General features: G+C 36.7%; 1 protein-coding gene across 1 annotated transcript in view; it reads right to left on the reverse strand.

Moving 5' to 3' along the window:
* LOC145786816 (uncharacterized) overlaps positions 1 to 26,844 on the reverse strand; it is a 296,407-nt gene that overhangs the window by 235,885 nt on the left and 33,678 nt on the right. The window contains exons 7-14 of the mRNA XM_082598556.1: positions 21,723 to 21,818; positions 20,339 to 20,449; positions 19,713 to 19,838; positions 10,589 to 10,708; positions 10,180 to 10,332; positions 5,344 to 5,463; positions 4,251 to 4,349; positions 2,484 to 2,555 (exon numbers count right to left, since the gene is read on the reverse strand). Coding sequence (XP_082454682.1) covers positions 2,484 to 2,555; positions 4,251 to 4,349; positions 5,344 to 5,463; positions 10,180 to 10,332; positions 10,589 to 10,708; positions 19,713 to 19,838; positions 20,339 to 20,449; positions 21,723 to 21,818 — 897 coding nt within the window. The remainder of the gene's footprint in view (positions 1 to 2,483; positions 2,556 to 4,250; positions 4,350 to 5,343; positions 5,464 to 10,179; positions 10,333 to 10,588; positions 10,709 to 19,712; positions 19,839 to 20,338; positions 20,450 to 21,722; positions 21,819 to 26,844) is intronic.

A 26,844-nucleotide genomic window follows, 5' to 3' on the forward strand; every position in this document is an offset into this window, starting at 1 on the left:
TTTTCAAGATTCACCTTCATACCCTTGGTTTCAAATGCTTCTTTCCATTTTTCAAACTTTCTCTCCAGTCCCTCCATACTATTACTTGTCAAGACCAGGTCGTCTGCATACAAAATTTCACTCAATAAGCCCTCCCTCACTCCTTCAGTTACAACGTCAACCACAATAGCAAATATCAGAGGTGACAAAACTGATCCTTGGTGTACACCAACCTTCACGAAAAACTCGTTTGAATAATTTGATCCAACTCTCACTTTTGTTCTTGCATCCTCATACATAGTCATCACAGCTCTCACTAATACCTCCGGTATACTACTTTTCCTCATTGCCCACTCCATCACTTTCCTTGGTACTCTGTCAAATGCCTTTTCTAAGTCGACGAAACACATATATAATTTTCTCTGCTTCTCTCGGTATTCCTCCTGCATTCTCAATATAAACAGAGCATCCACTGTACCTTTTCCCGGCATAAATCCAAACTGCATATCATTTAATTTCACCAATGTTCTCAACCTCTTTTCTAGTATTCGCTCCACAATTTTCATTCCATGCTCTAGTAGTTTTACACCTCTATATGCACTGCAACTTCTCACATCCCCTTTTCTCTTGAATAGTGGAACAACAGTACTATGCTTCCACTCCTCCGGCATTCCCTCTCCATCTAATACCCTTTGGCTAAGTTGTAGCATTACTTCAATTCCCAACTCTCCACTTGCTTTTATCATCTCTACGCTCACTTCTGATGGACTGGCTGCTTTATGCAGTTTCATTTGCCCCATTGCCTCCACCACTTCATCACGAGTAACCTTTCCCACTGGACCCTCCACCAGATCAACCTCTGTCATATGATCCCATACGTTCTCCTTATTCATAACATTTAAGCTCGTTTATTTTTTGGAGACCAAGCATGGCCTACCAGACCTGCTTCCCGGCGGCCAAATTCTCGCGATCGGCAGCCAAAACAAAAAATCCGTTAAAAAGTTGTGTTTATGAAAATTCGTTAATCGATATCGTGTTTTTGGGTTTACTCAGAGAAGAACAACGCAAACAAGGACCTGAAACGTATTTGTAGTTGTATTTAAATACACTGCTTCTCACGTAGGTGTAGAGCTAGTCTTCGAGTGTTTATAGGTCGACAGCGACACTCATACTAGTGTTGGCTTGTGAAAGCCGGCCTAACATGGCCTACCAGCACGGTAGTTTCGAAGGCCATTTAACGTTTGATGAACAGTTTTTTTCTCTTGCTTTTTCATGCAGCTTTGTACTTGGTGGCTTATACTGGTTCACTACCACTGTGCACTTAATTTCTATCACTACCCATCTGACTTAGAAGTCAAGGTAGGATGATTTTACTGGTTTCCAGTTGGAGCAGTGTTTGACAAAGCAATCTAGTGCAAGCTGTTGTCAATACAAGCAGCCATGACATATCCACAGATCAAGTTGGACCTATCCAGACAATTAAATGAACTGTAACTTCGGTTGTATTGTAACAACGGGGTATTGTTCATTTTGAGAAAGAGATTTCTTGAAAGTAAATTTAAGACTAAAGTTTTGACAGTTCCAGAAAAGTGATGGAATAAACAATGATGAAAACAAGTATGTCAGAAGTGCTGGTGAGAGCAGTGATGCCGATGAATGAGATGCACGAACAAAACTGAAAATTAAATTAACTATTATTCAGATAAGTTTTTTGTTTGTCAGGGCACACTAAAGATCAGTGCAGTGACTTCAGATATTTGCTGTTTGTAATAATCTTTTACTCCGTCTTTGTAGTATTCTTCTGTTTTGTAATGTTGACTTATTCAATATCATTTTCCTGGATGTGCTTTGTTTCCCTTGTTTTTGTTGATCATTTCACCAGCGTGCTTTAACCTCCAGCTGTTTTTTGTGTTCTTTTGGGCGACCTGCCTTTACAATAGCATCGTTCTTTTGTTCAGTTAGTGTGGTTACAATTTTAAGTCGAAAAATTAATGGAAAACAAAATAGGGGCAGGCCAACATAATTTTTGGCTGAAGATATTAAAGATTTGAGCAAAATTGACTACAAAATTGCAATCAAAAAATCTCACAACAGGAAAAACGTGGCGCTTCATTGCCTTCAACCTTCGACGAAGAGAGGAAGGAGACTGGTGATGATCTCAACTGTTTGTTTGCTTGATGGTACACCGATGACAAGTTAAATATTCTACTTTAAAATCTTTTAAGGGTCATACACACAAAAATGAAAATACTACCCTACTCTACATACGTAAATATACCATACAATCGTAACACAGATAAAATGTAGTAATTACAACATTTCTCAAAGCTTTTGCATTTCAAACAAAACTGTAAGAATTACGTTTCCAAAAAACTAAACTTCAGACAAAAGATAAACATTCCTTTGGCAATTTTGAAAAACAAAACAATAGGTAAACTAATTAATCTTGTCACATATGCAATAGAAATTCATCAGAGCAATTACTGTAACCTCTGTATACCTACCAACAGCAACAGATTTCATGCATCCTTTTCCGTCATCGGAGAGACGATTTATTCCATTTTCTGGCATTGCCTCTGTGACATTCAAGTTATATTAGAACAAAAAGTAAAACCTGGGAATCTTCGTTTAGCACAATTGAAGACATTATAAAATCCATTAAAAAGTTTTGTTGTTATGTAAAGGCAAGATAAAAGAGAGTCTCATACTTGATCCAAGCAGTAAATGTTTAATAATAATAATCGGTTATAGGCAAATTGTTCGTAAGCAATTGTTCGTAAAGCAATTGTTCGTATGCAATTGTTCGTAAAACAATTGTTCGTAAACTGTTTTTCGTAAAATGAAATCCGTAAAACAATTCTTCGTAAAGCATTTCTTCGTATACATCAAACTTTAACTGCATGCACGAAAAAGTGCTTTAGGAAGAATTGTTTTACGAAGAATTAATTTTACGAACAATTGTTTTACGAACAATTGTTTTACGAACAATATTGTTTACGAACAATTGCTTTACGAACAGTTGCTTACGAACAATTTGTCGGATACCTAATAATCAATGCGCATAGTTCAGTTAACAGCCCAAAATGTGTACATTCTACCTATAATTCTCCTTCCGGTGAGTACAATCAATTGTTTTGACAGTGTGATATGATTATTTGCTGTTAAACAGCTACAATCAATGTCATTGTGAATATCAATAGTCAATGTCAATAAAATGGCATCGGAAGAAGATGTAGCTTAAAATAGAATCAACTTTTTTGTTAGTGCCATATGGCTTATTTGTTTATCTGATGTTAAACGGCTCAAACCGACGTCAGTCAAGATTTCGGTCGACCATCTCTGAGAAGCAGAACTTTTCTCCGTTATTTCACTGCCTGTTTGGCGTTCCATATTCAGTTAAATAAAGTAAATTATTCTTAATCATCTTCTTATTAACTAAAAGAGACAGTTGATAGTTGTACGTTTTGATGTCAATGCTTCTTATTGTACCGCACCTGTTCCAGGTTTAGACGTTCATGCACAGTTTTTTTTATTTTTTTATTTGTCCCGGCATTTAACTGTATTAAAATTGTTCTGGTTGTAACGTAAAGATGATCATTGAGGTTATTGAGAAAAGTGAGGTGATGTTTTTCCTCAAAAAAACAAAGGGTTCTAATTTGACCTTCCTTATGGCTAAAAAAGCTTATCTGTTGCTTGAAAATGTTGTTCAAGAGAGTTCTGACTTATTTGGTTTGAGCTAGTAGGCCTACATCTTCATTGTGTGGCTGACATTAGATATTTTTTGCATTTTACGTAGAAACCATATTTCAGTAGTGGTTAAATACTTATGTGTCTCTTTGTTGTCCAGACCATCTATACAGCAAAATAGAAAAGATATCCTCCAGTAACACACGTTTCCTTGTTGTGAATTGTTCTTCAATGAACTCATGCAGTATTTTGGAAAGCTTGTTTTGCTTGAGCAATTCTTGTTTTAATCTCTTCTTTTGATTTACCTTATTTGTTATCAACGATTCAAGGCATTTGAAAGAGTTGACTTGTTCGATTTTGTTTAAATTTCGACTTTGTTTAAAAATAATAAGTGCAAGTTAAATGAAAGCTCATTGTTTTGATAAAAATCATGCATTCCGTCTTTTTTTAGTATTCATATTCATGCCAAATACTTTGTTTTGTTCTTCTTGAAATGTAGCTTAGAATATTAAAATTAACACATAAAAATATATATAATACTATAACATATAAATACTCTAAAAGGAAAGAGGTAGAAGCATTACTTTTTAGCTTATTTAAAATAATGTCTTCAGAGACCCTCACTCCTGCTTGGTCGTCATCATCTTCTCCTTCCTTTAGATTCCAGTGCAAAAATTTTCCAACTGAAAAGCACAATATTCACACATTATATTGAAATGATCTAGTGTTACGTAAAACACAGGCACACTACATAAATCGCGGACAAAGCTCAATGGGGAATGAAGACAAACAATAGTACAGACAAAGTAGACAAGCAAGAAAGATTAACGTGAAGACAGAATGAAAACCAACGCTGATACCTAACATAAAATAACATAAATCTGTAACATGTGTAATGTTTAGTTGAACACAGCGTTAGCTAGGTGCAGTGGAACTGGAATATCAATATCGAATAAGAAAACTATATAAAGAAAACTTAATGATTATTTAACATTTACATTGAAACTCAAAGCAATAATTTTGAGTGCACAATAAAACTTTGCACTGCACTACATTGGCAATTGCTAAGCGTCACCAGCGCTGGAATGAATTTTCCTAACCATGATTCACTGAAAGTGGATTGTATTGCATGTATGTATTAAAATATTTTTATTATTATTTGTATTATTAAAATTATAAACGATGCATTGAAAGTGTGGACTGATGTTGAAAATATTGAAGAGCGCTGGCGTGGGCATTGCCTGAGATAGGTAGGACATTGCCTGAGATATGTCGGACATTGCCTGAGATAGGTAGGACATTGCCTGAGATATGTCGGACATTGTCTGAGATAAGTCGGACATCTTCAACGAATGAAAAAAAATGATACAACAGGATTGGAATAAGGAAGTGATGAGGAAAATGATAAAAAGAATACCAAAGAAAACATGAGAAGACACCATGAAGGATGTACTGACAAAAAAAACAACTTGAAATAGAAAGATGCTAACAATAGAAAGAAATAGAGTCACAGCAGACAACTGGTCGACCCTGATGTTATGGGATGAAGACCAAGCGTCTTTGAAAAAAAATGGAAAGAGATATTAAGAATTGTCATGAACAGATTTAGCAAAATGCTTGTTTTAAATTTATTACAAATACCGACAACTAGATCAACTCAATTTTAAAAAGCTTTACTTTGGGATGGAGCACCATTTGCGAGGACCTCTGCCATCATGCCACCAATCACACCGGAGTATCCCCCTATTTCTCCAGCTGACTGGGCCAACTCGTCGTAAATTCCGCCAAATAAACTTCCTGAACAAACCATAAAAACAAGTAAAATCATCAACAGTACGGAAACTTCAACCACTGCAACTTCCTCCAAACTAAGGTTCAGCTAATAGGTTATTTTAATTTGGAAATGATAGTTAAATCTACGTAGAATAAACGTTTAGTTGAGTTTATTTTTTATAAGCATAATAATAATAACATAGACACCTACACAAACAGTCGTAACTTTTTGGGACCTGGGCATAGCTGTTGTTTAACATGGAATTATTTGAATCAGATTATTACTTAATCTATAAATCTGCCCAATTGCTCACACTCAGAACAAATTATTTCTGGTTTACTATGGAACTCAAAAAAGAAAAACAAATCCGAAAAAAGCTTGAACACAAATGGAGAAAAACTAAGTTATCTATTCATCGAGATATTTACAAAAAAAAAAAATAATGCAAATATGTGAAAATGTTAGTACTTAAAGGGCGGGGAAACCCAAATTAACTTTTTGCGAGTTTTTTGTTTCAGCGTGATGTCATTGTGTACAACATGCGTTTTAGCAAAAAAAAATCCAAATTTTGTTGCCCTCGTCTCGCTAAGGCCGCTTTTGTTTGATCCCCGTTTGCGAGGTCTCGCGCGCATCAAGCTGTGATTCTGTTCGCTGTGACGTCACAAGGTACATATAGTTGTGGCCAAAAGTTTAAGACCAGACTTGATTTATGACGATTTTTGCATTACTTCAAAATACTGCATCATATATTGTTTCAGTTGCATCATCTTTATGCATCATCTTATATCTGATGCAAAACTCCAAAACTCAGCAGCAAAACAGCAAAACTCCAAAACAATTCTTCAAATTTTCTAAAACATTGATGGGCAAAGGTAACAGAAGTGTTCATCCAACTGGAAAGTCTGCTCAAGAAATTGCTGAATCATTTAACCAATACTTTTCAAACAAAATTAGTTTAACTAGGAATACTCTTCCATGTCTTGACCATATAATTGGAGAAACTCAGTCAGCAGATCCTTGCAACCATAATCACATTTTTTTTGATTTTTCATTTTCTAGTTTTCTTGAAACAGACAAGACTGAAATTCTTAACATTTTAATTGCATTATCATCTGCATCTTGTGAACTAGATCCAGTACCCTCATGGCTCCTCAAAAAGCATTCATCATCTTTTCTGTCTATTTTGACCTCCATTGTAAATTAATCCTTGACAAGTGGTCTGGCCCCCCAAAACAAACATGCCATTGTTCGTCCACACTTAAAAAAGTCTAGTCTAGACTAAGAAGAGTTCAAGAACTATCGCCCTGTGTCCAATCTATCTTTCGTGTCAAAAATATTGGAAAGAGTAGTTGGCAGACAGTTAAATGATTTCTTAAACGTGCAAAATTTATTTGATATCAATCAATCTGCTTATCGTCAACATCACTCCACAGAAACAGCTTTACTAAAAATCCATAATGATATTGCTACAGTACTTGACTGTAATCACAGCGTTGTTCTACTTTCTCTTGATCTTTCAGCTGCTTTTGATACCATTGATCACAAAATTCTTCTAAATCGTCTCAAATCAGATTTTGGCAATACAAAAATGGCACTTGACTGGTTCTCTTCTTATCTTTAGGATCGAACTCAGTCTGTAGCAATTGAAAACTCAATGTCTTCTGCAACATTTCTTTCTTCTGGAGTTGCTCAGGGTTCTGTTCTCGGCCCTGTCCTGTTTTGCCTCTACACAAAACCTCTGTTTGACATCATAAAGCGACATGGGCTTTCATACCACTCATATGCTGATGATATACAATTGTATTTGAGTGTTACTAATGAAGATTCATTGTGTTGTATTAAATTAAAATTCCAAAAATGTATGGTTGATATCTTAAATTGGATGTCTTATAATATGTTGAAACTGAATCAAGAAAAATGTGAGTTTATTGTATTTTCTCCGAAACGGTGTATTTCAAAGTTTAACGACATGACCCTTACCCTGAGAAATATCAATCTTTCTTCTTCTAACTCCGTTAAATTGCTTGGTGTAACATTAAATCAACATTTGTGTTTAGAAAACTTTGTCAGTTCCACTGTCAAATCTTGCTTTTTTCATCTTAGAAATATTGGTTTCATCAGACAGTTTATAAATGTTGATGCTTGTAAAACTTTAACTCATGCACTTGTAACATCCAGGATTGATTATTCAAATTCATTGTTAAATAACATTCCACATTGTACTATTTTGCGTCTTCAAAGAGTTCAGAATGTTGCCGCTCGGCTAAATACTTTAACACGTAAACGTGAGCATATCACTCCTATACTAAAATCCCTGCATTGGCTTCCAGTATTGTATCGTATTCGCTTCAAAATGTGTCTATTAGTTTATAAAGTTTTCCATGGTTTTGCTGCAAACTATCTGAACACGTTGCTTGTTCATTATAAACCTGCCAGAACTTTGCGTTCTCAATATCAATTGCTCTTGAGCAACCCTTCATGTAAGACACAATATGGAAATCGCACCTTCCCAGTTGCTGCTGCCAGTTGCTGAAATTGTTTGCCTATTTGTGTAAAAAAAGCTGAAAATTTAAATGAATTCAAAGCTCGCTTGAAAACGTTCTATCTCAATAAACATTATGACTGAAAGTACCGTATTAATTATCACCATTGTCATGTACAGCGCCCAGGAGCATAGTTTGACTGTGGATGTGGCGCTATATAAATATTGTTATTATTATTATTAAATCAACATGTTAAGGTGGACAACCACAAATTATGAAATTACCTAAATTTGATTAATCTTTTTATGAAACTGTCCAAACCAACATGATGCCGTTGCCCAAAACTAATTGTGTTATTATTGTAACATGTTGATTTGGGAACCAACAAAATGTGAAATTATTCGAATATCCATCATTGTCTACATCAGTGATTCTCAAGGTGGTCCAGGTGGAATTTCTGTTGGTCCACAGAGAGTTTTATAAATCCTTTATAAAATGTTCTCCAAAATTTTATCATCTACTACAGTAAATTGTGTAAGGACTGCATACAGGTGTAAGAAAATTAAGTAGCATGTATGATTGCATGTCAGCGTGACGTAATAATCATGTTTACTTCGTGATTTTTGTTAGATTTTTCTGGAAGTGTTAGATAAGCATAAGCTCAGCAGTTTTTGAAGTTATTTTACTAGTTGACAAGTAGGCTATTGAACTGTTCAAGGCAAATAACGTGATTAATCTTGGCAGTTTGTCTTAAACTAATTTTGTTGATTCATACAACTGTAACGTGTTGATTGTTGATTTGGAAAGGTACAAAATAAAATATTATTTGAATCCGATCACAAATCAAATCTTTTATGTACTCTAACTTCCCAAATCAAAATGATGCAGTTGCCTGCATGTTTTTTAAAATCTTGTTAACTTTGTTTAGCCAATTGATACCACTGTACCATATTGATTTAGGAAGTCACTAAATATAGAATTATATCAAAAATCCACCTCAATTGATCACATTTTTGTTGTATAAACTTCAATATTAGGGGGGGGAATCGTTTGTTTTTTCTAATCCAACTTTAGCTCTGGTTTTAGAATACAACAGAACATTCGACAACCTTTGGAATTTTTTTTTAAATTTTGGTCTAAAAACCCCCCTTTACCCTGAAAATTACTTTTTGCGTTTAATTGCCTAATATTGTATGGATGTCACTTTTTGTTTATGGCATATAAAGTTCAAATATTATTTGCTACCGCACTGTACTAAAACACATTAAATATGTTGCAAGACTGTCGAAAACAGTTTTCTGGTTTTGGTTTCATCGAGAAACATGAAAAAACGGTCATTTCGATTTGTGCGCATGACTACGCGCATGTGCAAAAGCGTAACATTAATGCAAACAGCTTGTATGAAGCTGGCCGCCGTAAGTTGACCAAAACCTATCCCTCAAAACTACTTTTCAAAAATTAAAGTTACTTTTAGCTGGTTTTATTATGATAACTGATAAAACGTCTTTGGCTTTTGTCTGCAAAAAAAAAATACTTTGCATTTTCGATTCAAACCCACATTCTGAGATTCTCTGGTCAATCCCTTTTCATCTAGTTTGTCTACGCAAGGTTTGCTCGGTTTACCGTGAGATAGATGAGAACGACTTACTGCTTTCTGATAGGTCAATTCTGCCTTATGGTGCCTAAATACAGGTTTAACAAATACGCGTACCATTGGTATGTTGCAAAACTTTGCTTGCATTGAAACTGCCATTTACTCATGTTTTTGGCTATCCTTTACTTAGTAAATTAGTTGAAAGTAAACTACCGCTACAACAATCATCCTATCCACAAAATTTTCAATTCCTTAAACCATCAATCCTTTTATCCCTCAATTTCGCCTGCCATTGAATTAATGTTCCTCCGATGAACTGACGTTCAACCAACTTCCCAGATTTCCCGTTTAATTTTCAATTATATCTCACCTGTGTTACCTTACCCCGGTTCAACAATCATTGTTATACACATACAGTATAAAATAATCAATAGAAGCCTTCATTAGGAAACATCACACTCAATAGACTGAGTTAGCTGCAACCTGCAGTTCTTGTAGTGTCGGCTTCTGTTTGTCGTCAGTACCAGGAATCATAAGGCGGAAATAGACGACACGAATCCAAGTTCATGTTCATCAAACGATTTTGTGCTAACACCTCGCAACTGACAAGAAAAATTCGAGCATTTCAACAATCAGTAAATGCTTACAGTGCAGATGGCTACCTTGCTTTAGAAGAACTTTTCCGTTTCGCATCATCTTCAGGCTTTTCTTCAAAGGACCAATCTTCAATGCACTGCTACCTTCTGATGTGACCATCCTTGGATTGAGTTCCTTTCTTCCAGCAAAACTTCCATGATTATATTCTTGTTTATTCCCTTTGATGTCAGAAAAAAATTGAGTAAAAACTACATCACCATTGATTCCAAGACACACAATAGTTTAGTACAGTAGCACAAAAAAACGTTGCGGGCATAAGTACGCAATGCAAATTTACCGGTACCGTAATGTTAACTTTTAAAATGTCAATGTTGGTGTGCACTTTAAACTTAAAGCATGTTGTTGAAAACTGATCTGCCCCGATAGCTCAGTCGAGTTAATAAATAATAAATCTAAGTCTATGGTACAAATTACCGATTTCCTCATGGTATCGGGGCAGGATGTATCCAGTGATTCCGCCAAATATACCTGCCATTGCACAAACGGACTTGACGCATTTGACCATCTCTGAATCCAAACCGCGAAACCTGGTGTCTGCACAATCAGAAAATAATAAAAAATCGTAACTCTGGCACTTAATATTTATACTTATTTCTCTAGCAATAGTTGTAATCCTCATCTGATAAATAAAAAACAAGTAAAAACATAAAAGTTATTTCTGATCTTTCACCAGGTGAATGTTGCAACTATTACTACAAAAGTAAATAATTTTGACAAGCACTGCAACTTTTCAGCATGCAAGTTACTTTTGTTTAACTTTCGCAAGTCATTTGTTGTTCTTTTCCCGACGTGGGGAGAAAGTTATGCCGAAAATGTTTGAATTTATGTAGTTGTCGTTTATTTTATGTACCGTATTGTTTTTGAATTATGCAATTCAATCCTATCCAGTTGCTATCTATTATCTGTCGATGGTATTCAAAAATTATCCACCAAAGCTTTACTATTTGTTGTTCTGTATTTGGTTTAATTATTATTAGAAAGTTAGAATGAGTGTAAGTTATGATATCAATACTATCTGATAGTACAGGCAAATCGCAAATGACACAACAAACTTAAAACATTAATTCATTTATAATATGTCAAATGTGAACAAGAAAATTAAACAACAATCAACATTTGTTAACAATAGCTGCAGTGAAATTTGTTTAATCAGACTTACAAAGTTGTTTTTACACTCGGCGTCAACAGAGTTTTCGTATTAGCCTTTGTAGCTAAGGGTTTATACTTTTTATCATCCTCATGTTGGCTGTGAAAGGCTGTTAGAGATCAGGTTGGTTGGTTTGAATCGTTGTCTTTTGACTGAGAAAGCCTCCGATAGGTTAATTACTTTCAGTTCTGCATACTTGTACAAACTGTGAATCACTGACACAGAGCAGTTCGAGATTGGCAGAGTGAAGTTTCCGATTGTCGACGTGTTGTTGTCTATGAGTTATTCCGTCCGTTAGGTGTCGCTGAACGGAATACAGTCCTCAAAATGCATTGCTTAAACGCACACTCCAAGACCGAACCAGCGTAGCTAGTCCAGTGGTTAAAACACTGTGGGCCTTTTCGTAGCTTCTAGTGGACCGTGAGCTATGAAATGTTATTTCAGCTACATAAAGTTCAGCTTTCATAAATTTCAGTTTACATAGTTATGGGCTGCATGATAGCCGGTTGATTAGTTTTGAATCTTTATCCTCGCACTCATCATCATTAAGTTCCTTCCTCTCGTCGAGGGTTGGAGGCAATGAGACGCCAAGTTTCTCTGTTGTGAGATTTTTTTACTGCAGTTTTGTAATTAAGTCCTGACCAGTCTTCAATATCATTAGTCCAAATTCTTGGTGGTCTGCCCCTATTTCGTTTGCCGTTCATTTTTCCTTCTTGTAGTTGTCTTTGAATAGAATTATTGCGAATCATGTGGCCAAAATATATAAAAATTTTCTTGATTTAATTGTTCGTAGAATTTCCATGTTGGTTTGTATTCTGGATAGTACATCTTTGTTTGTGATTTTATCCTTCCATGAAATTTCATTGTTACTGACGTTCATTGTAGACTACGGACAAAAATACTCGATGAGGCTCCAATCTCTTTCGAAGTGACTGGCCGTTACTCACTTTGTCAAGAGTACGCCCGAGCGAGCCACATCGCTTTGCTGTTACGCCCTTAGAGCCATTGACCCGATTAATGAGTCCAACAGCCGTTACCAGGGTGTGGCCGTTGGTGTGCATTACCAACTACGTGGAGCCATAAGTGAGACTTAGGATTTCAGTGGAGGACCAAAATTCTCTACCCACATCAGGGATGTGCGACTGGTAGAAACAGAGGTGCTACCTCTCATGAAAACCCCTACAATCCTCGCACTAACAAAACCTAAATAGGTTATGGTAGTTTCGTATTCGTATACTTGTAGAGGCTTTTAATGCAAAGCCGGTCACCGAGATTGGCAAAGTGAAGTTTCCGATTGTTGAAATGTTGTTGCCGAAAAATTATTCCATCCACTAGGTGCCGCTGAATGGAGAGCAGTCCTGAAATGCATTGCTCAAGCGCACATCCGGAGAGCCGAACCAGTGCTGCGTGATCTTGAGTCAAGCGCGTAACCACTAAGCTAACAGGGCGGACGCAATATAGCCGCAAGTTATAGTGACTCTATTTTAAAAGTTAGTAGGCCTATAGCTAAGCGTTTTAATTTTGGCCCATATTGTTGTCCCACACTTTTATTATGAAGTATAGTATTACGGTATTAACTATCAACAATTTCTCTCCTCAAAACGGTTTTAAAGAACTTCCAGGTTCTTCAAAATCTTTAGGTTGTATATGTCTGTGGTTGAAGAAAGTGACCTCTTTACCAAAATTGTAAACTCGATATGAAACACAAAAACCAGCTTATATTGAAATCCTCAAGCAACCACATGGCATTTAACATAATCCATTAAAATTGAACATAAACTATAAGCTACAAACGTTTTCGGCCATACACACGTTAGCCCTTATCAAGTAACAAATAAATTCCAGTGTGCTACCAATCAACTGATGGTTAGTTTCGATGTAAAGTCATTATTCACCAATGTTCCTTTAAAAGAAACTATAAACATTATCGCCAATTGTATTTTTTCGCAAGATCAACCCAACCACCTACCGGTATCAAAAAAGAAATTTTTATAAAACTGCTGCACATAGCCACCGAAGGTATGTTTTTATACAAAGACAAATTATATAAACAAATTGATGGTGTGGCAATGGGCTCGCCTCTGGGTCCAACGCTTGCTAATTTCTTTTTGGCACATATTGAAAAAACTATTTTTTCTGAAACTGATGTGAACTGCCATCCTAAATTGTACATACGTTATGTTGACGACGTTTTTGATATATATAATGATGATAATTCTTGTATGCAGTTTCTCAACATTCTCAACTCGCAACATCCTAATATAACTTTCACTGTAGAAAAAGCCAACCAGACCATTTCCTTTCTCGATGTCGAAATTAAAATTAATAAAAACAAATTTGACACTTGCGTTTGGCGAAAACCAACCAATACCAACCTCCTTCTCAATTTTAATGCTGTATGTCCTTCTACCTACAAATCTGGATTAATTAAATACCTGCTCAAGCGAGCACAAGATATTTGCTCTAACTTTGATAATTTTAATATTGAAGTCAATCGTTTACGGTCTTGTTTTATTGCAAACAACTACCCCACATGGTTTTTCAATAAGGTGCTGAGGGGGTTTTTGGATTCACGTTCTACGCACTCTCAAGCGGACGAACGTAAATGGAAAAACTTTCTTACAGTTCCCTTTGTGGGTAAAGCATCGAGACGCTTTGTCAGTAATATGTCAAGTTTTATCAAAATGAAGTTCAACGTGGATATTGTTCCTGTGTATAAAACGTTCAAAGTTGGCTATTATTTTCAGCTTAAATCTGGGACTCCCTCCTACTTATGTTCAAATGTCGTGTACAAGTTCACTTGTTCGCATGACGCGAATTGTACATACATCGGTATGTCTACGCGGCATTTGGCCACGAGAGTAAGGGAGCACTTAGATATTACTAATTTAAACAAGTAAAGTGCCATTAAAGATCACATATTCGATTGCCAAACATGTTCAAATAACAAACCATTTTTGGAGTCGTTTAGAATTATGCGTAAATGTTCCACCGAATTCGACACTAAAATCCACGAGGCTTTGCTAATAAAATCATACAATCCTCGCCTCAATACACAGTTGTTTGCCTTAGGCGCTTCTTATTTACTCAATGTCTTTTCTTGATGCGTCATATGATGCGTCTTTGCCTCGCGTAATTTAAACGCCATGTGATGTGCCTTTCTCCTATGCTCTGCCGTTTCATCTTGCATTTCGTTTTTCAATTTCAGTGTTTAGATCAGTTATTCATTTTCATTATAGATATGATAAGCAGTTATTTTTTGTTACTTGATAAGGGCTAACGTGTGTATGGCCGAAAACGTTTGCAGCTTATAGTTTATGTTCAAATTTAATGAATTATGTTCAATGCCGTGTGGTTGCTTGGTTGTATATGTCTGTGATATCGAGTTTAAGTGTTTCTTTTTAGACGTAGGCCAAATGCTTTATACTGTAAAAACTTCTGTAGAGTCAGTCTACGCCAGACAGTATAGGCTACCAACTAAAACTGATGAATTATGCATTTAAAATTAAGAGCAATTATAAATTATTTTATGAACTTGTCTGCTCTAAAACAGAGATTAAATTGAAACTGGTATAAAGAATGGATAAACACGTACTATATATTGAAGGAAATAATACTGATTCTCGATGTTTTATTGGCCATCAGATCGTATCAAAAAAAGAAGAAAACTAGAGCGTCACTTTTCTTGTAGCCTAAGCACAAGAATATCCTGTGAGGTCAAAGTCGCGTACTGAAGGCTAAGTTTAGCTTCTTATAAAGAGGTTTGGTGCAACAGCAGGTGATGTTCAAAGTATAATCGATAAAACCGAGCCTTAACTGTAGCTTTAAGGGTTGTGTCATAGGAGATTGTTAAGCATGTGAAGCCTTTCATAAATGGTAAATTTATCAAAGACGATATGACTAAAACTGCCAGTTAGTTGTTTCTACGTAGGCTGAAATACAATGAACTTTTAAGGATATTTCAATTTCTGTAACACGACAAGTAGATTCGTTGTCATGAAACATCCATGAACAGCTGGATAAAGACATACCATAGAAATATCCTAGTTCGTAAGTTCTGCATTGGATGATTCTTTTAGGCTACCCTGACCTTTTCCTTGAAATGGCTGTTGCTGCTCGCGCGAAACTCAACCTGCACCTGTGGTACCTCACTGAGCGCCACGTTGTGTTTGCTTTTGCAAGTGATCGTGTGAGCATATCCACCAATGTCCGAATGTGGCAAAAGATGCAAACATTTCGATCAAGTTCTGAGAGAGCCGTTAATGGAAAGAGTTCAAATGCATTCTATTCAAAACTCCACTCGCTTGCCGGACTTGATCGGACCAGACTGTTTTGAACTCTTCAGAGTTTTGCCCAAGTTTGCATGTCTAACTCATAATTAAGTCCCGGATCTTGGCGCCATATGGAGGAGTTTTCATCATTCAAAACTCTGCTAAAGAACATGCCAGCTACAAATGATGTTGTGGAGAAAGTTTTGGGCATGGTCACTGATGTTGAGGAAAGGATTTATGCTCCAAGTAGTGAGAAAGAGTTGGACAAAGCAATCAAAGTCACTCATGCTTACCGTTCTAAAGATCGAGATATGGCCAAGAAGTCATTGTCCACCAAAAAGCTGGACACAACCACAAAATCATTATTATTGGTAAAATAATCCGAATAATAAAAAAAACTGTCTTGGATTATTTAATGGGTAATTACAGTGGTCAGTGGTTGAGAGTTAAGTGGTAAGCCAAAGTGCAAAAACAATAAAACTTGTCTGTGATTAAACAAAAGTTGCTTGTATTTTAAATTTTGTGTTATTAGTGAATTAGTGTTGTATATTACAATAAAGGTTGAACATTACACGTTTATGGAGGCCACATTTGGTCAAAAATGTGTTTTTTGTATTTTTTTCATAAACTAAATGTTTTAGACCCCAAAACCCTCTAAAAGTTAGATAAGAAACCATGTATTTTGCTTCTTCAAAGCCAGTTTTGAGCGCTCTAGGCCTACCAGTTGCTGAGATATAGCCAGATTGGCCAATTTTGACCTGGCGGGCGGTGCCAGCCCACTGCTAAGGCGTCAAATGTGGACCAATCTCAACAAAACTTGGCAAGGTGTCATTTTGGACTACAATGCAGAGGTTTAAACAAGAAAAAATTTAAAAATCAAAATTTAGCTTTTTTTGGGTGACCCTCTGGTCACTCACGTACCACCAACACTTGGAGTCACTGCGCAAAAAACTATCTATACGTGTCGCACTTTCGAGGCGATTGGCGGGTTCCAGCTGGGGAGCTAGAGCCAAAACTCTTCGTACAGCTATCCTAGCCCTTGTTCATTCCACCACTGAGTACTGCGCACCAGTCTGGTGCCGTAGTTCTCACACCCACCACATTGATACCGCCATCAACAATGCACTGCGTACTGTGACTGGATGCCTGCGTCCCACTCTGACGGACTGCCTGCCCATCCAAGCAGGCATCCAACCCGCTGAGCTACGTCGTAAAGGAGCTACGATTTCTCTTGGCGCCGCGCTCTGGACTCTGACTATCACTTCAATGCAAGACTCAAGCGACCACAACCTATAAAGCCGTGGCTGAAATGAAGACACCCCTTTGAATCTGCCGCACAACAACTACTTAAGAACGCAGAAGAACTTGGTTTAAGTGCGGAACACTGGACGATCCACATGTGAAACACAAAGTGGCAAAACCACACCTCCACGCTCCGGGACGTCATACCTGACGCTGATCCCCATCCACGGGATGTCCCTCGCAAAGCTTGCGTGGGTCAGGCTACCGCCTGCGAACTGGCGCTTTCGTTCGGACATGCACAAGTAGGGTCTGGCAACCCTGACTCCTAATGCGGATGTGGTGCCACTGAACAGACCACAGACCATGTCACCCACCAGTGCCTAACCCACCGGCCTCCACACGATGCGCACTGCGCATGGTCTGAGGGTCCTGGACGACGAGACTGTTGAGTGGCTGATGATTCCTTGCTCTCCATTCTAGCCTGGAAAAATCTGCTGATACGCCGATGATGACTGCTTTAATTGAACATTTGCTTAAACCCATCAACATTACCTTTTGTCAAAGTGAAATAAATACATTCTGTAGAGATAGTAAGCACTATGTAGAAACACTTATGCAATGGCAATCTGACATTTAGAAAAAAATCACACAAAAGCTTAAGAACAATCAATTACATTTATTCGCAGCTGATGTCAAAGCGCTATACCCTAACATCAAAAGATCATTAATTAAAGAGGCGCTGAAATATGGTTTAGATCAACACACGACATACCGTCGAATTACAACAGAATCCATACGTGGAGAAGCATTGCGACTCAGGAGATTGAATGAAACAAAACATGACTATACTGCAGCACTTGAATAACTTAAAAACAAAGATTTAAAATCAAACTTCCCCAAAAAATTACCAAAGAAGAAATTCAACTTGCTGAAAATGGACAAAACGAATACCTAAACCCACAGAAGAATATGCAACCAAAGCAAACAAAGTAATCTGGCCTACATCATTTCCTAATTTACTCAAGACCACAATCGCAGAAAAAAACTATAGCGCAATCAAATAATTATGTATAAAAGCCAAAAATGCCGGGAAATTTACTTACAAAATACATAAAAGTTACCCTGAATACAGAAACACTAACCAATAGCTACTCTAAACCATGTGGCAAATGTACACTGTAACCATGGAACGCATAAGCCTATGACAAAAAGAATGTAAACCCAACAAAAATTTCAGTCTCTAACATTAATTCGACTGCAACGTGCCCTATATGTCACGAACACTTCTTCTTCTTTCTGTTTTACGTCTCATTTCCTAGAATCAGGATAGGACGGGGTCTGGCAAGGCACATCCTCAGTCTCCATTCATCACGATTTAGGGGGCTAGTGTTGTCATCTGCCACCGCTTCCTGTCATCGTTCACGGTGTCACTCCATGTCTTCCTGGGACGTCAAGGCTTCTTTGTACTAGCTACTGGCACATCTCGGCATTGATTTATCCACCCGCTGCTCCTTTCAACATGTCCAAACCAGCGGAGGCGGTTGAATCGGAGGTCATCTTCAATCTTTCGCAAGCCCAGCCTGGCGAGTAGAGTGTCTGAGCTGGTGTACTGGTTCTCTTGCAGTTGAACACTATGTAGAACAAACCATGACAGAGTTTTCCACACGTAGGGCCACACAGAGATCTATTTGGAACAGCCAAAGCAGCATTGTTGAAACATTATGCAAAATTCGACAATATTGAACTGAAAAAGAAACCAGATCTGACAGACTGCTTTGTCGTTACTTTCGCCGAACAACCCAACAAACAATATTTAGACATCGCTGAAGATAAATGGCCACATAAAATCAAAGCCACCATCAAATCAAAATCCAAAATCAAAGCCAAATTGATTTGACCAACCACTTAATCTGTATCGCTACTCCCATGTCATCAGCAACCTCGAAACCTTGTAGTGTAGATTCTTCAACCATACCAATTCACACTTTCTTTCTTTTGACGTTGAATTAATGTAAACTTATTGCAACAGCCTGTAAACTAAATTACATTTTTCTTTGTATTAGTCTTGTCGAACGGTTGTAATTTACTTGATGGATGATATATGTTCATTGTTCATGTATTTCTTGAATTTTGTACCAGTATATTGTTGGAAATCGTGGCAGAACACCAGTTTAAGATTTAGGCTTGCAGCTTTTGATTTCAATATTATGTAACCATCTATGTAAACTAGAATTTTTAGGCGTGTTTGATAATATCGGAGTTTTCTTTATTTGTTTGTTTTACGTATTTTTCAAATTTTTTTTTTACATGCTAGCTGAAGATGCTGTTACTGTAGCGAAATCGATTCTTAATAAATGACACTAAGAGGTTAGATTATTGTGCAAATGCCAACATTTGATAAATGCAAAATAGCAGTACCATGATTTGTGAGAAAACAGCACACAATTATATTTGAATCCACCACTTTGTTCATCCATGGCTTTTACAAATTGTTGCACGGGAGAAAAAAAAAGTTAGGTCTTGGTCGGAAATTTCAAATTACATTGTTTTTATATTTACAAAAAACACAAAACTACGCAACAATTAAATATCGAACGTTTTCGACATCACACGATGTCCTCTTCAGGTTTGTGTTCTTTGTAAATATAATAATCTTTAATATGTTAAACTTTATAACGTTGCTCGGCTTCGTATGCTTATGGTTCAACAAGACAAACTCTCTACTGAAGCTGTACATCGTTTTTACGCCAGATCTCAGAATAGCCTATACTGTTGTATTCTAAAAGAGGGATTTGAAATAAAAAACCAATTAACCCCTACTTCAGGGACATCAGAGACAAGAAAAATCATCTCAATAGGGGAAGTCGAAAATCATTACCAAATGCTTCTGATTTCATTGGTCCTTGCCTGGCAACGAACATCGTTGAGACTTGGTGCAAGAAACCACTCATCTTCCTTAAAGCTTTTGCAATGTCTGACACAATCAGCAGCTTGAGGTTCTCATCTAGAGGAAGACAATTCTTTGAATAACAAACAACCAAAAACATACATATTTATTTTTATTTTTAACACTCACAGAAACACTTGAAAAAAAAAGGATAATGCTGTAGTATTGATAAAATTATGATAGTTTGTATATGAAAAAGTTGAAAGCTCAACAAAAAGCACAAGAAAATCACAACTGGTAAGCACAAGAAAAATGTCTAGTGCTTTAACAGATAAACTGAAAAAGACAACAAAAAAATTTTAAATTTGAAAAATGATTTTCGATGATTATTGATGCCAACAATAGAGAGAAATGGAGGAGTCACTGGTCGATAATTGGTCGACCGTGATGTTTCGAGACAAAGACTAGGCTTCTTTGAAGCAAAATTGAGAGAAAATATTCATAATAATAGATAAATATAGATAATAAATTAATATCAGTAACTTTGATCATTGAGTATTTAATTTAACACTGTCACATAGAGAGTAGAGAAGCATAGTATTTCAAAATGTACATACGTTGCTTTTCCCTGAATGGCTCAAACGACCCATGCAACATTTCCTTCATGTCGCCCATATCATATACAAACTTCGTAACAGCTCTAACAATTCTGCTTCCATTAGGCATTCCTAAACCAAAAAAAATGTTGACAATTGTTCAAAAGCTTTCTGCATTAGCATGACTACAAATTACAGCTAAAAATCACATTGAAAGCTATATTATAACATTAGGAGAGAACCCATTAAAAAAGTGGTCATCAGGTCTCCAGGGCATCAGCCTCCGGGACCGAGGGTCTATCTTTTAACCATCTCAGATTCACAATGTTCTCGGATTACACTGGAAGGCTTCTAGAGAACAGCTAGTCTTTTGTTTGATCATCAATGACACACGGACCTTCTACTCTGTTAAGTGGCTTGAAAATGGTACAATCATTAATAATGTGATCTACGGTCTATTCCTTATAATATATTGTATCACATATACAAGAAAAGGAGGCGATTCTCCATTAATGCATGGAGCAAAAAAGTACAACGCAAAGTACAACAAAAAAGTACAACGCAAAAGTACAACGAATACGACACACCCACGCCTGTCTGTGTGGTGTCAGGCTAATAGGATAAGTGTCGGCATCGGGGATGAACAAATGGAGTCCTAGTGGTACTTGACTTCTATTCAAATTTCCATTCAAGGTCCGCCCAATTAGCCACAGAAATGTCTTGTTCATCAGCTATGTTGATCAGAAGTTGAAAGTCTGACAAGAAAGGATGTCTTGATTTCAGCCTGCTTCTTCGCGACAAAACTCAGCAGGGTGGATGTCAACAAAAATGCGGACTGAAAATTGAATGAGGCTGTTCACCAGGCATTAAATTAAATAATATGAGATGTTCTACTGGTGTTGGTTCTACTGGTGTAGTTGAATTTTCATTTTCCATGTTTAGTTGATTTCAGCAATATGTCCTGTGTTTTTCCATGCTAGACAGGTAGTCACTACCTGGTCTAGCCCCCTGAAGAAGTCAGTCGTGTCTGATTGACAAAACGTCGGAATAAAAGCAGATTGTCAACTGTATACATCTTGTGATAGTTTAGCTTAATTTGCACCAGTAGTACATCTCATATTATTTAAAAATGCGGACATTGTCCAATGTTCAATGGTTTGAACACAGTGACCAGGCATCTGGTCACTGTGCGCAGGGCAGTGTAAATGGCAGTGTTGATGGCACCAAACAGGTGCACACTGCACAGTACTCTGCTGAAAAGTAGACAAGGACTAGGGATGCTACACGCATAATGTCAGCCTTTGCTTTCCAGCTGGTCCTGAGTAGCGCAGATCTGTTAAATTTTTGCGATTTGTTAAAGCAAAGTAAAGTGCTATAAAATGAAACCATTTTGTTCACAAAATACCGTATGGTCCCTTGATGACTTGAAATCCTGCCATTCCTCCTAACGCACCAGCAATAGTTCCAAGACCACTCAAAAGAGACAATTTGTCTGCTGCATCTGAAACAAAGTATGTCAATAGCTCGTGAAAAGCCAAAGTTTTCATTTTTCATATATATTAATCATTTAAAACGTTGTGGAAATATACAGTGTAACAGAATACACACAGGACAATGCAGAGTTGCTAAAACCTGGAGTTTTTAATAACCAAGTTTTTAAACGCATACATTGTTTTTTAAAAATAGGTTTCATGAAAGAAAACTAGTCAAATAATTTTTTTAGTTTAAAAACCAGGTTGATACGTATTATAACTTTATCAAGACTTTCCATCGCTTTGCAGGCTGTAGCTCCTAACCAAAGTCTTGCCCAATTCTATCGCCCATCAGATATTAAACAATTGCCCATTCAAAGTGGCAGACAAGATACATGCCTTCACATTCAAGCAAGAGTGCAGTAGGATTTTTAGTGTCCAAAGTGTAGATGGTTGTTTAGCAGTTCCTTTTTCTACCAAAGAGCTCTCATGTACCATTAATCAAATGAAATGCGGAAAAACACAGGGTCCAGATATGTACGCTACCACTACTTTTGTCATAAACTGAACCAGGAAGCACTTTGTAAAGTCAAAATGACCTTGAAAATAAATTATGTTATTCATTTATAATGCCATTTGAACTTGAATTCATTATGAAAAAAACATGTTCTAGGTAAAACTTATTGTTATGCATTTTTCAAAAACACAAGCTTTCAAAAACGCGAGCTTTCAAAAATACGAGTTGCTGAGTCCTGCCGACTTTGGCTTCAGCATGTCTTTTTCAAAGAAGAAAATCCACCGCAGCACTGGAAAGAATAGTGTATCGCGTTATACTTAATAAACAGGCCTTTTAAATTAACACCGGGAAAGATCAAGGACTTGCTTCTGTGTGATAAAAAGGACTTCACAATTGACTTTTCTTTCCGTATCGACGTTTCATGCGATGGCGCCAAGACACAAAAACATTCATCCTCAGAGTCATGACTGGTGTTGGTGTCACTCTTGTCGATATCAACGTAGCTTGATGTTTCCCGCAATACTTGAATGATTTCTGCCTAAATCTTTTCCTGCATTGTTTCATTCAAAAATCTCCAAAAAAAAAGTTATTATTTTTACTAAAGTGGAAAGTAGCACGGAATGGCCCGTTTCGGCGAGTTCTCTATTCGGAAATTTTTTGAAAATCCAACGATGCCTTCTGTTTATTTAGATAATTTTGTATTTTATTCCACAATATTGTTTTTTTTGCATTCCGACAAGATAAAATAAATTAAAATGAAAGTTAGCGAAAAATGTTTGAACCATTAAATTAAAATGTTTGCTCACATAAAATTGAAATGTATCCTACGTCATCCACTTTTTTTGCGTCATGTTATCCTACGTCATCCACTTTTCTTTGACGTCATTCGTCATGTCATTCATTTTTAAATAAATTTGTTGATTTTATATGATATTTCAACTTTATTTTACATCAAAACAACCTTTTTCACAAAACGATGCTGTAACTCAAAACAGTCAAAGAATTTTTGATGTCAACAAAACTTTTGAATGTAATGTAAAGGTAATTACATCGCTTAACGTCGCCAGACGTTGAAATCGTGTACAAAAGGGAACTTTTTCTGACCAGGTACAGGTTGTACCTGAGAAACATTTACAAAAGCCATTTGATTTGTTCAAAGAACCCAATTAGCTTAACAGTTCTTATTTACATTGATTCAATGTCTGAATATTAAATAATATTCAATCGTTGGATTTACAGAAGGCGTCGTTGGATTTTTAAAAAATTGCCGAATAGGCAACTTGTCGAAAAAGGCTGTTGCCAAATAGGGAACTCGCTGAATCGGACTCGCCAAATCGGATTTGCCAAATAGTAGTAGACCCAATGTAGCATATAGTGGAAGTACAATTGAATGAATTGTGGCAGTGTAGCACCGCTCTACTATTGCTACATTGGAAAAAAATAGTGCCGCTACTGCAGCTGTTACTCGAACAAAAATGTAGCGCCTTTACCAGTATCAAAAAAGTAGTGGTGCCACAAAAGTAGCGCGCTACTGCCCACATGTGGTAAAAACGGAAGAGAGAGAAAAAGACAGAAGAGCTGATGGATATGCTGGAGATGCGGGAGATTATTGAACAACTTGCCTGAGCAAACGAAGTAACATGATATGGACACGTCTTGAGGGAGATAGGAAGTTTTCTTTGAAAGGTCTTGACTTTTAAGGTTGATGGGAAGAGGAAACGAGGACGTCCAAAAAGAACAGGTGAAGAATGAGGCAGAAAAAGTTGGACTAAAGGAAGAAGATACGATGGATAGAATGAGATGGAGAATAGGAGTGAAGACGATTGCCACAAGAAAAAATCGGCCACCTCCACTTTGTGGAAAAAAACTGAATTTTGATGGTAATGAAGCAGGAAGGTATAATACTGCCCAAGATACTTTATCTCAAGCAGATTGAGCAAATATGATTTACAATTCATTGCATGGAATTTATATGGCATTGTGCCACCCATGAGTACGGTAACTCAAATGCATCATTATGTTAAACCAAAGAATATTTCTTATTTTATTTACAACATAATATAATGACATCCTGTTGCAAAACTAGTGAAGAGTTGAAATGCAAGTTTTACAAACCAATGGCATGCTTATTGCTTAAGCATCAATTTCAAACGTCCACGACAGCAGAGCTTCTCAAACTGGAGGTCGTAAATAGTCGTGTAACGAACTTAGGAATCACACAGTATACAAAATTCACACAAAGTAATGCACATTAACACTTCTGTGCAAGATGCTGCGAAAGTTATGAACTTTATTAAGAGTCGAGCACTCATTACCAATATTTTAAAAATTTATGTAGTGAAATGGAATTGGAGTTTTAAACCTTTTTTCTGCATTGTGAACGTGGGTTTCAATACTAAAGCCAAAGCTTTAAAAAGGTTAACAGTGTTGAAACATTAAGTCATGGTTTTTCCAACTGACAAAAATCAGACTTGGTATGCCCTTTTTGTAACGACATCTGGCTTTTCAAATTATGCAATTTGTCTGGTTTCCTTGAAAAACTGAACCATTCTAAGTTGTCCTTCTGAGGACAAAACATCTACATTTTTAAATTGAAATTTCAATTTAGAGCTTCCATCAAAACATTGAACATCTGGAAACAAAAAATTTAAAATGATTTGTTTGAAATGTTTTAATTTTTGAACCATAGGCATACGAAGCCGAGCAACGTGATCAAGTCTAACATCTTCAAGTTGATTACATTTACATAAACATAAAACTACGCAACAAATTACGTATCGAACGTTTTTGACATCACAAGATGTCCTCTTCAGGAATAATATACAATACATACAACTTAACTACATCTGAAAAAAATACAATGGTTAACTAAACCTATAAACAGAAAAAGACAAAAACTGCACAGTACTTCTGACTAGCTCAGGGGTCACCAACGACTTCAGTTGAAAATATCTGCCTACTTTAAACGTTCTATATACAGGGTAAATGTCACAATCAAATTTCTTTTTGACAATTTTAGCTAGATTTTTTGAAAATCTTACCGAATCTTTTCCCAAGAATGGTATATCAAAAAAGTTGCTTAAATTAGTTTTTTCGCACCTTGCCTTTCTATCATATCATGTGATCTGTTTAACACCTTTTGATGCAGTTACCTTTGATTCTCGTGGAGCCTACATTGTTGAGTTTGAGCTAGTCAGAAGTACTGTGCAGTTTTTGTCTTTTTCTGTTTATAGATTTAGTTAACCATTGTATTTTTTTCAGATGTAGTTAAGTTGTATGTATATTATTCCTGAAGAGGACATCTTGTGATGTCGAAAACGTTCGATACTTAATTTGTTGCGTAGTTTTATGTTTATGTAAATGTAATAAACTTGAAGATGTTAGACTTGATCACGTTGCTCGGCTTCGCATGCCTATGGTTCAACAAGACAAACTCTCTACCAAAGCTCTATCATGTCCTCATTTGCTGAAAAATTTTTTGCTAACAATGGTGTGGAATCAAATATTATTAAGCTTCTGGTTATCGACCATTTGTCACAATGTCACATCTGTTGAAAGAGTTTAAAAAGTATTTTCTTTCAATATTGAACAATACCAAATCAGATTGGATCCGAAACATATTTGCAATGCAAAAATAAAGTACCGCAATCACTTTCACACCTCGCCTCAACATCGAAGGTCTAGAACGTACTCTCTTGTCAAGCCCACCTTGCTGCTTTCCAATACTACTGTATTGTCAACTGCCGTACTTGCGTTGACTAGAAACATATATTGTTCACTATATGACGAATGTGCATCAGAGATGATGTGCACGCACTAAAATGACCATGTAGCTACCTTACATAGCTTGTCTAATTTCACACTGGTTGAACTTGTCTGGTTGCCAAACAAAAAATCCTGTTTACTAAACATTGCAAATTTGAGACATAAATGAAAATCGTCTAGTGGACCACCCAGTCCACACATTATTTACCAGAGGTGGGCACCCGCTACTTTTAAAGTAGCGCGCTACCCGCTACCGCTAATTGGGTTAAAGTAGCGCGTGCTACCGCTACCAATTTACAAAAGTAGCGCGCTACCCGCTACTCGGGCCAAAGCAGCGCGCTACCGCTACTTTTTCCGCTACTTTTGTCTAAAATGACACTAGGATACACTCAAGTCCCTATAGTGACGCAAAAATGACCTTGAAAACGAATGTTATCATTCGTTTACGCTGTCATTTTGACATCGTTTTATTGTTACGCATCTTTCAAAAACACGAGCATTTTAACATGAGAGTCACTAAGTCCTGCCCGCTTTCGCTTAAGCACATCTCTTCCAACAGAGAAAAGTCTCTCTATCGCAGCACTGGAAGGAATGGGGGTGTTGTATTTAATGAACAGATGTTTTAACTCGGTATTCGAAAAGCTCAAGGACTTGCTCTTGTCCGAAAAAAAGGCGTCCACAATTGTTGCTTCCTTCTGCACCGACGTTTCACGGGATGGCGCAAACACTCCAAAAAATACATTCTCGGAGTCATGACTGGTGTTGGTGTCACT

Source organism: Aplidium turbinatum, chromosome 17, assembly GCF_918807975.1.
Source record: "Aplidium turbinatum chromosome 17, kaAplTurb1.1, whole genome shotgun sequence".
NCBI lineage: Eukaryota > Metazoa > Chordata > Ascidiacea > Aplousobranchia > Polyclinidae > Aplidium > Aplidium turbinatum.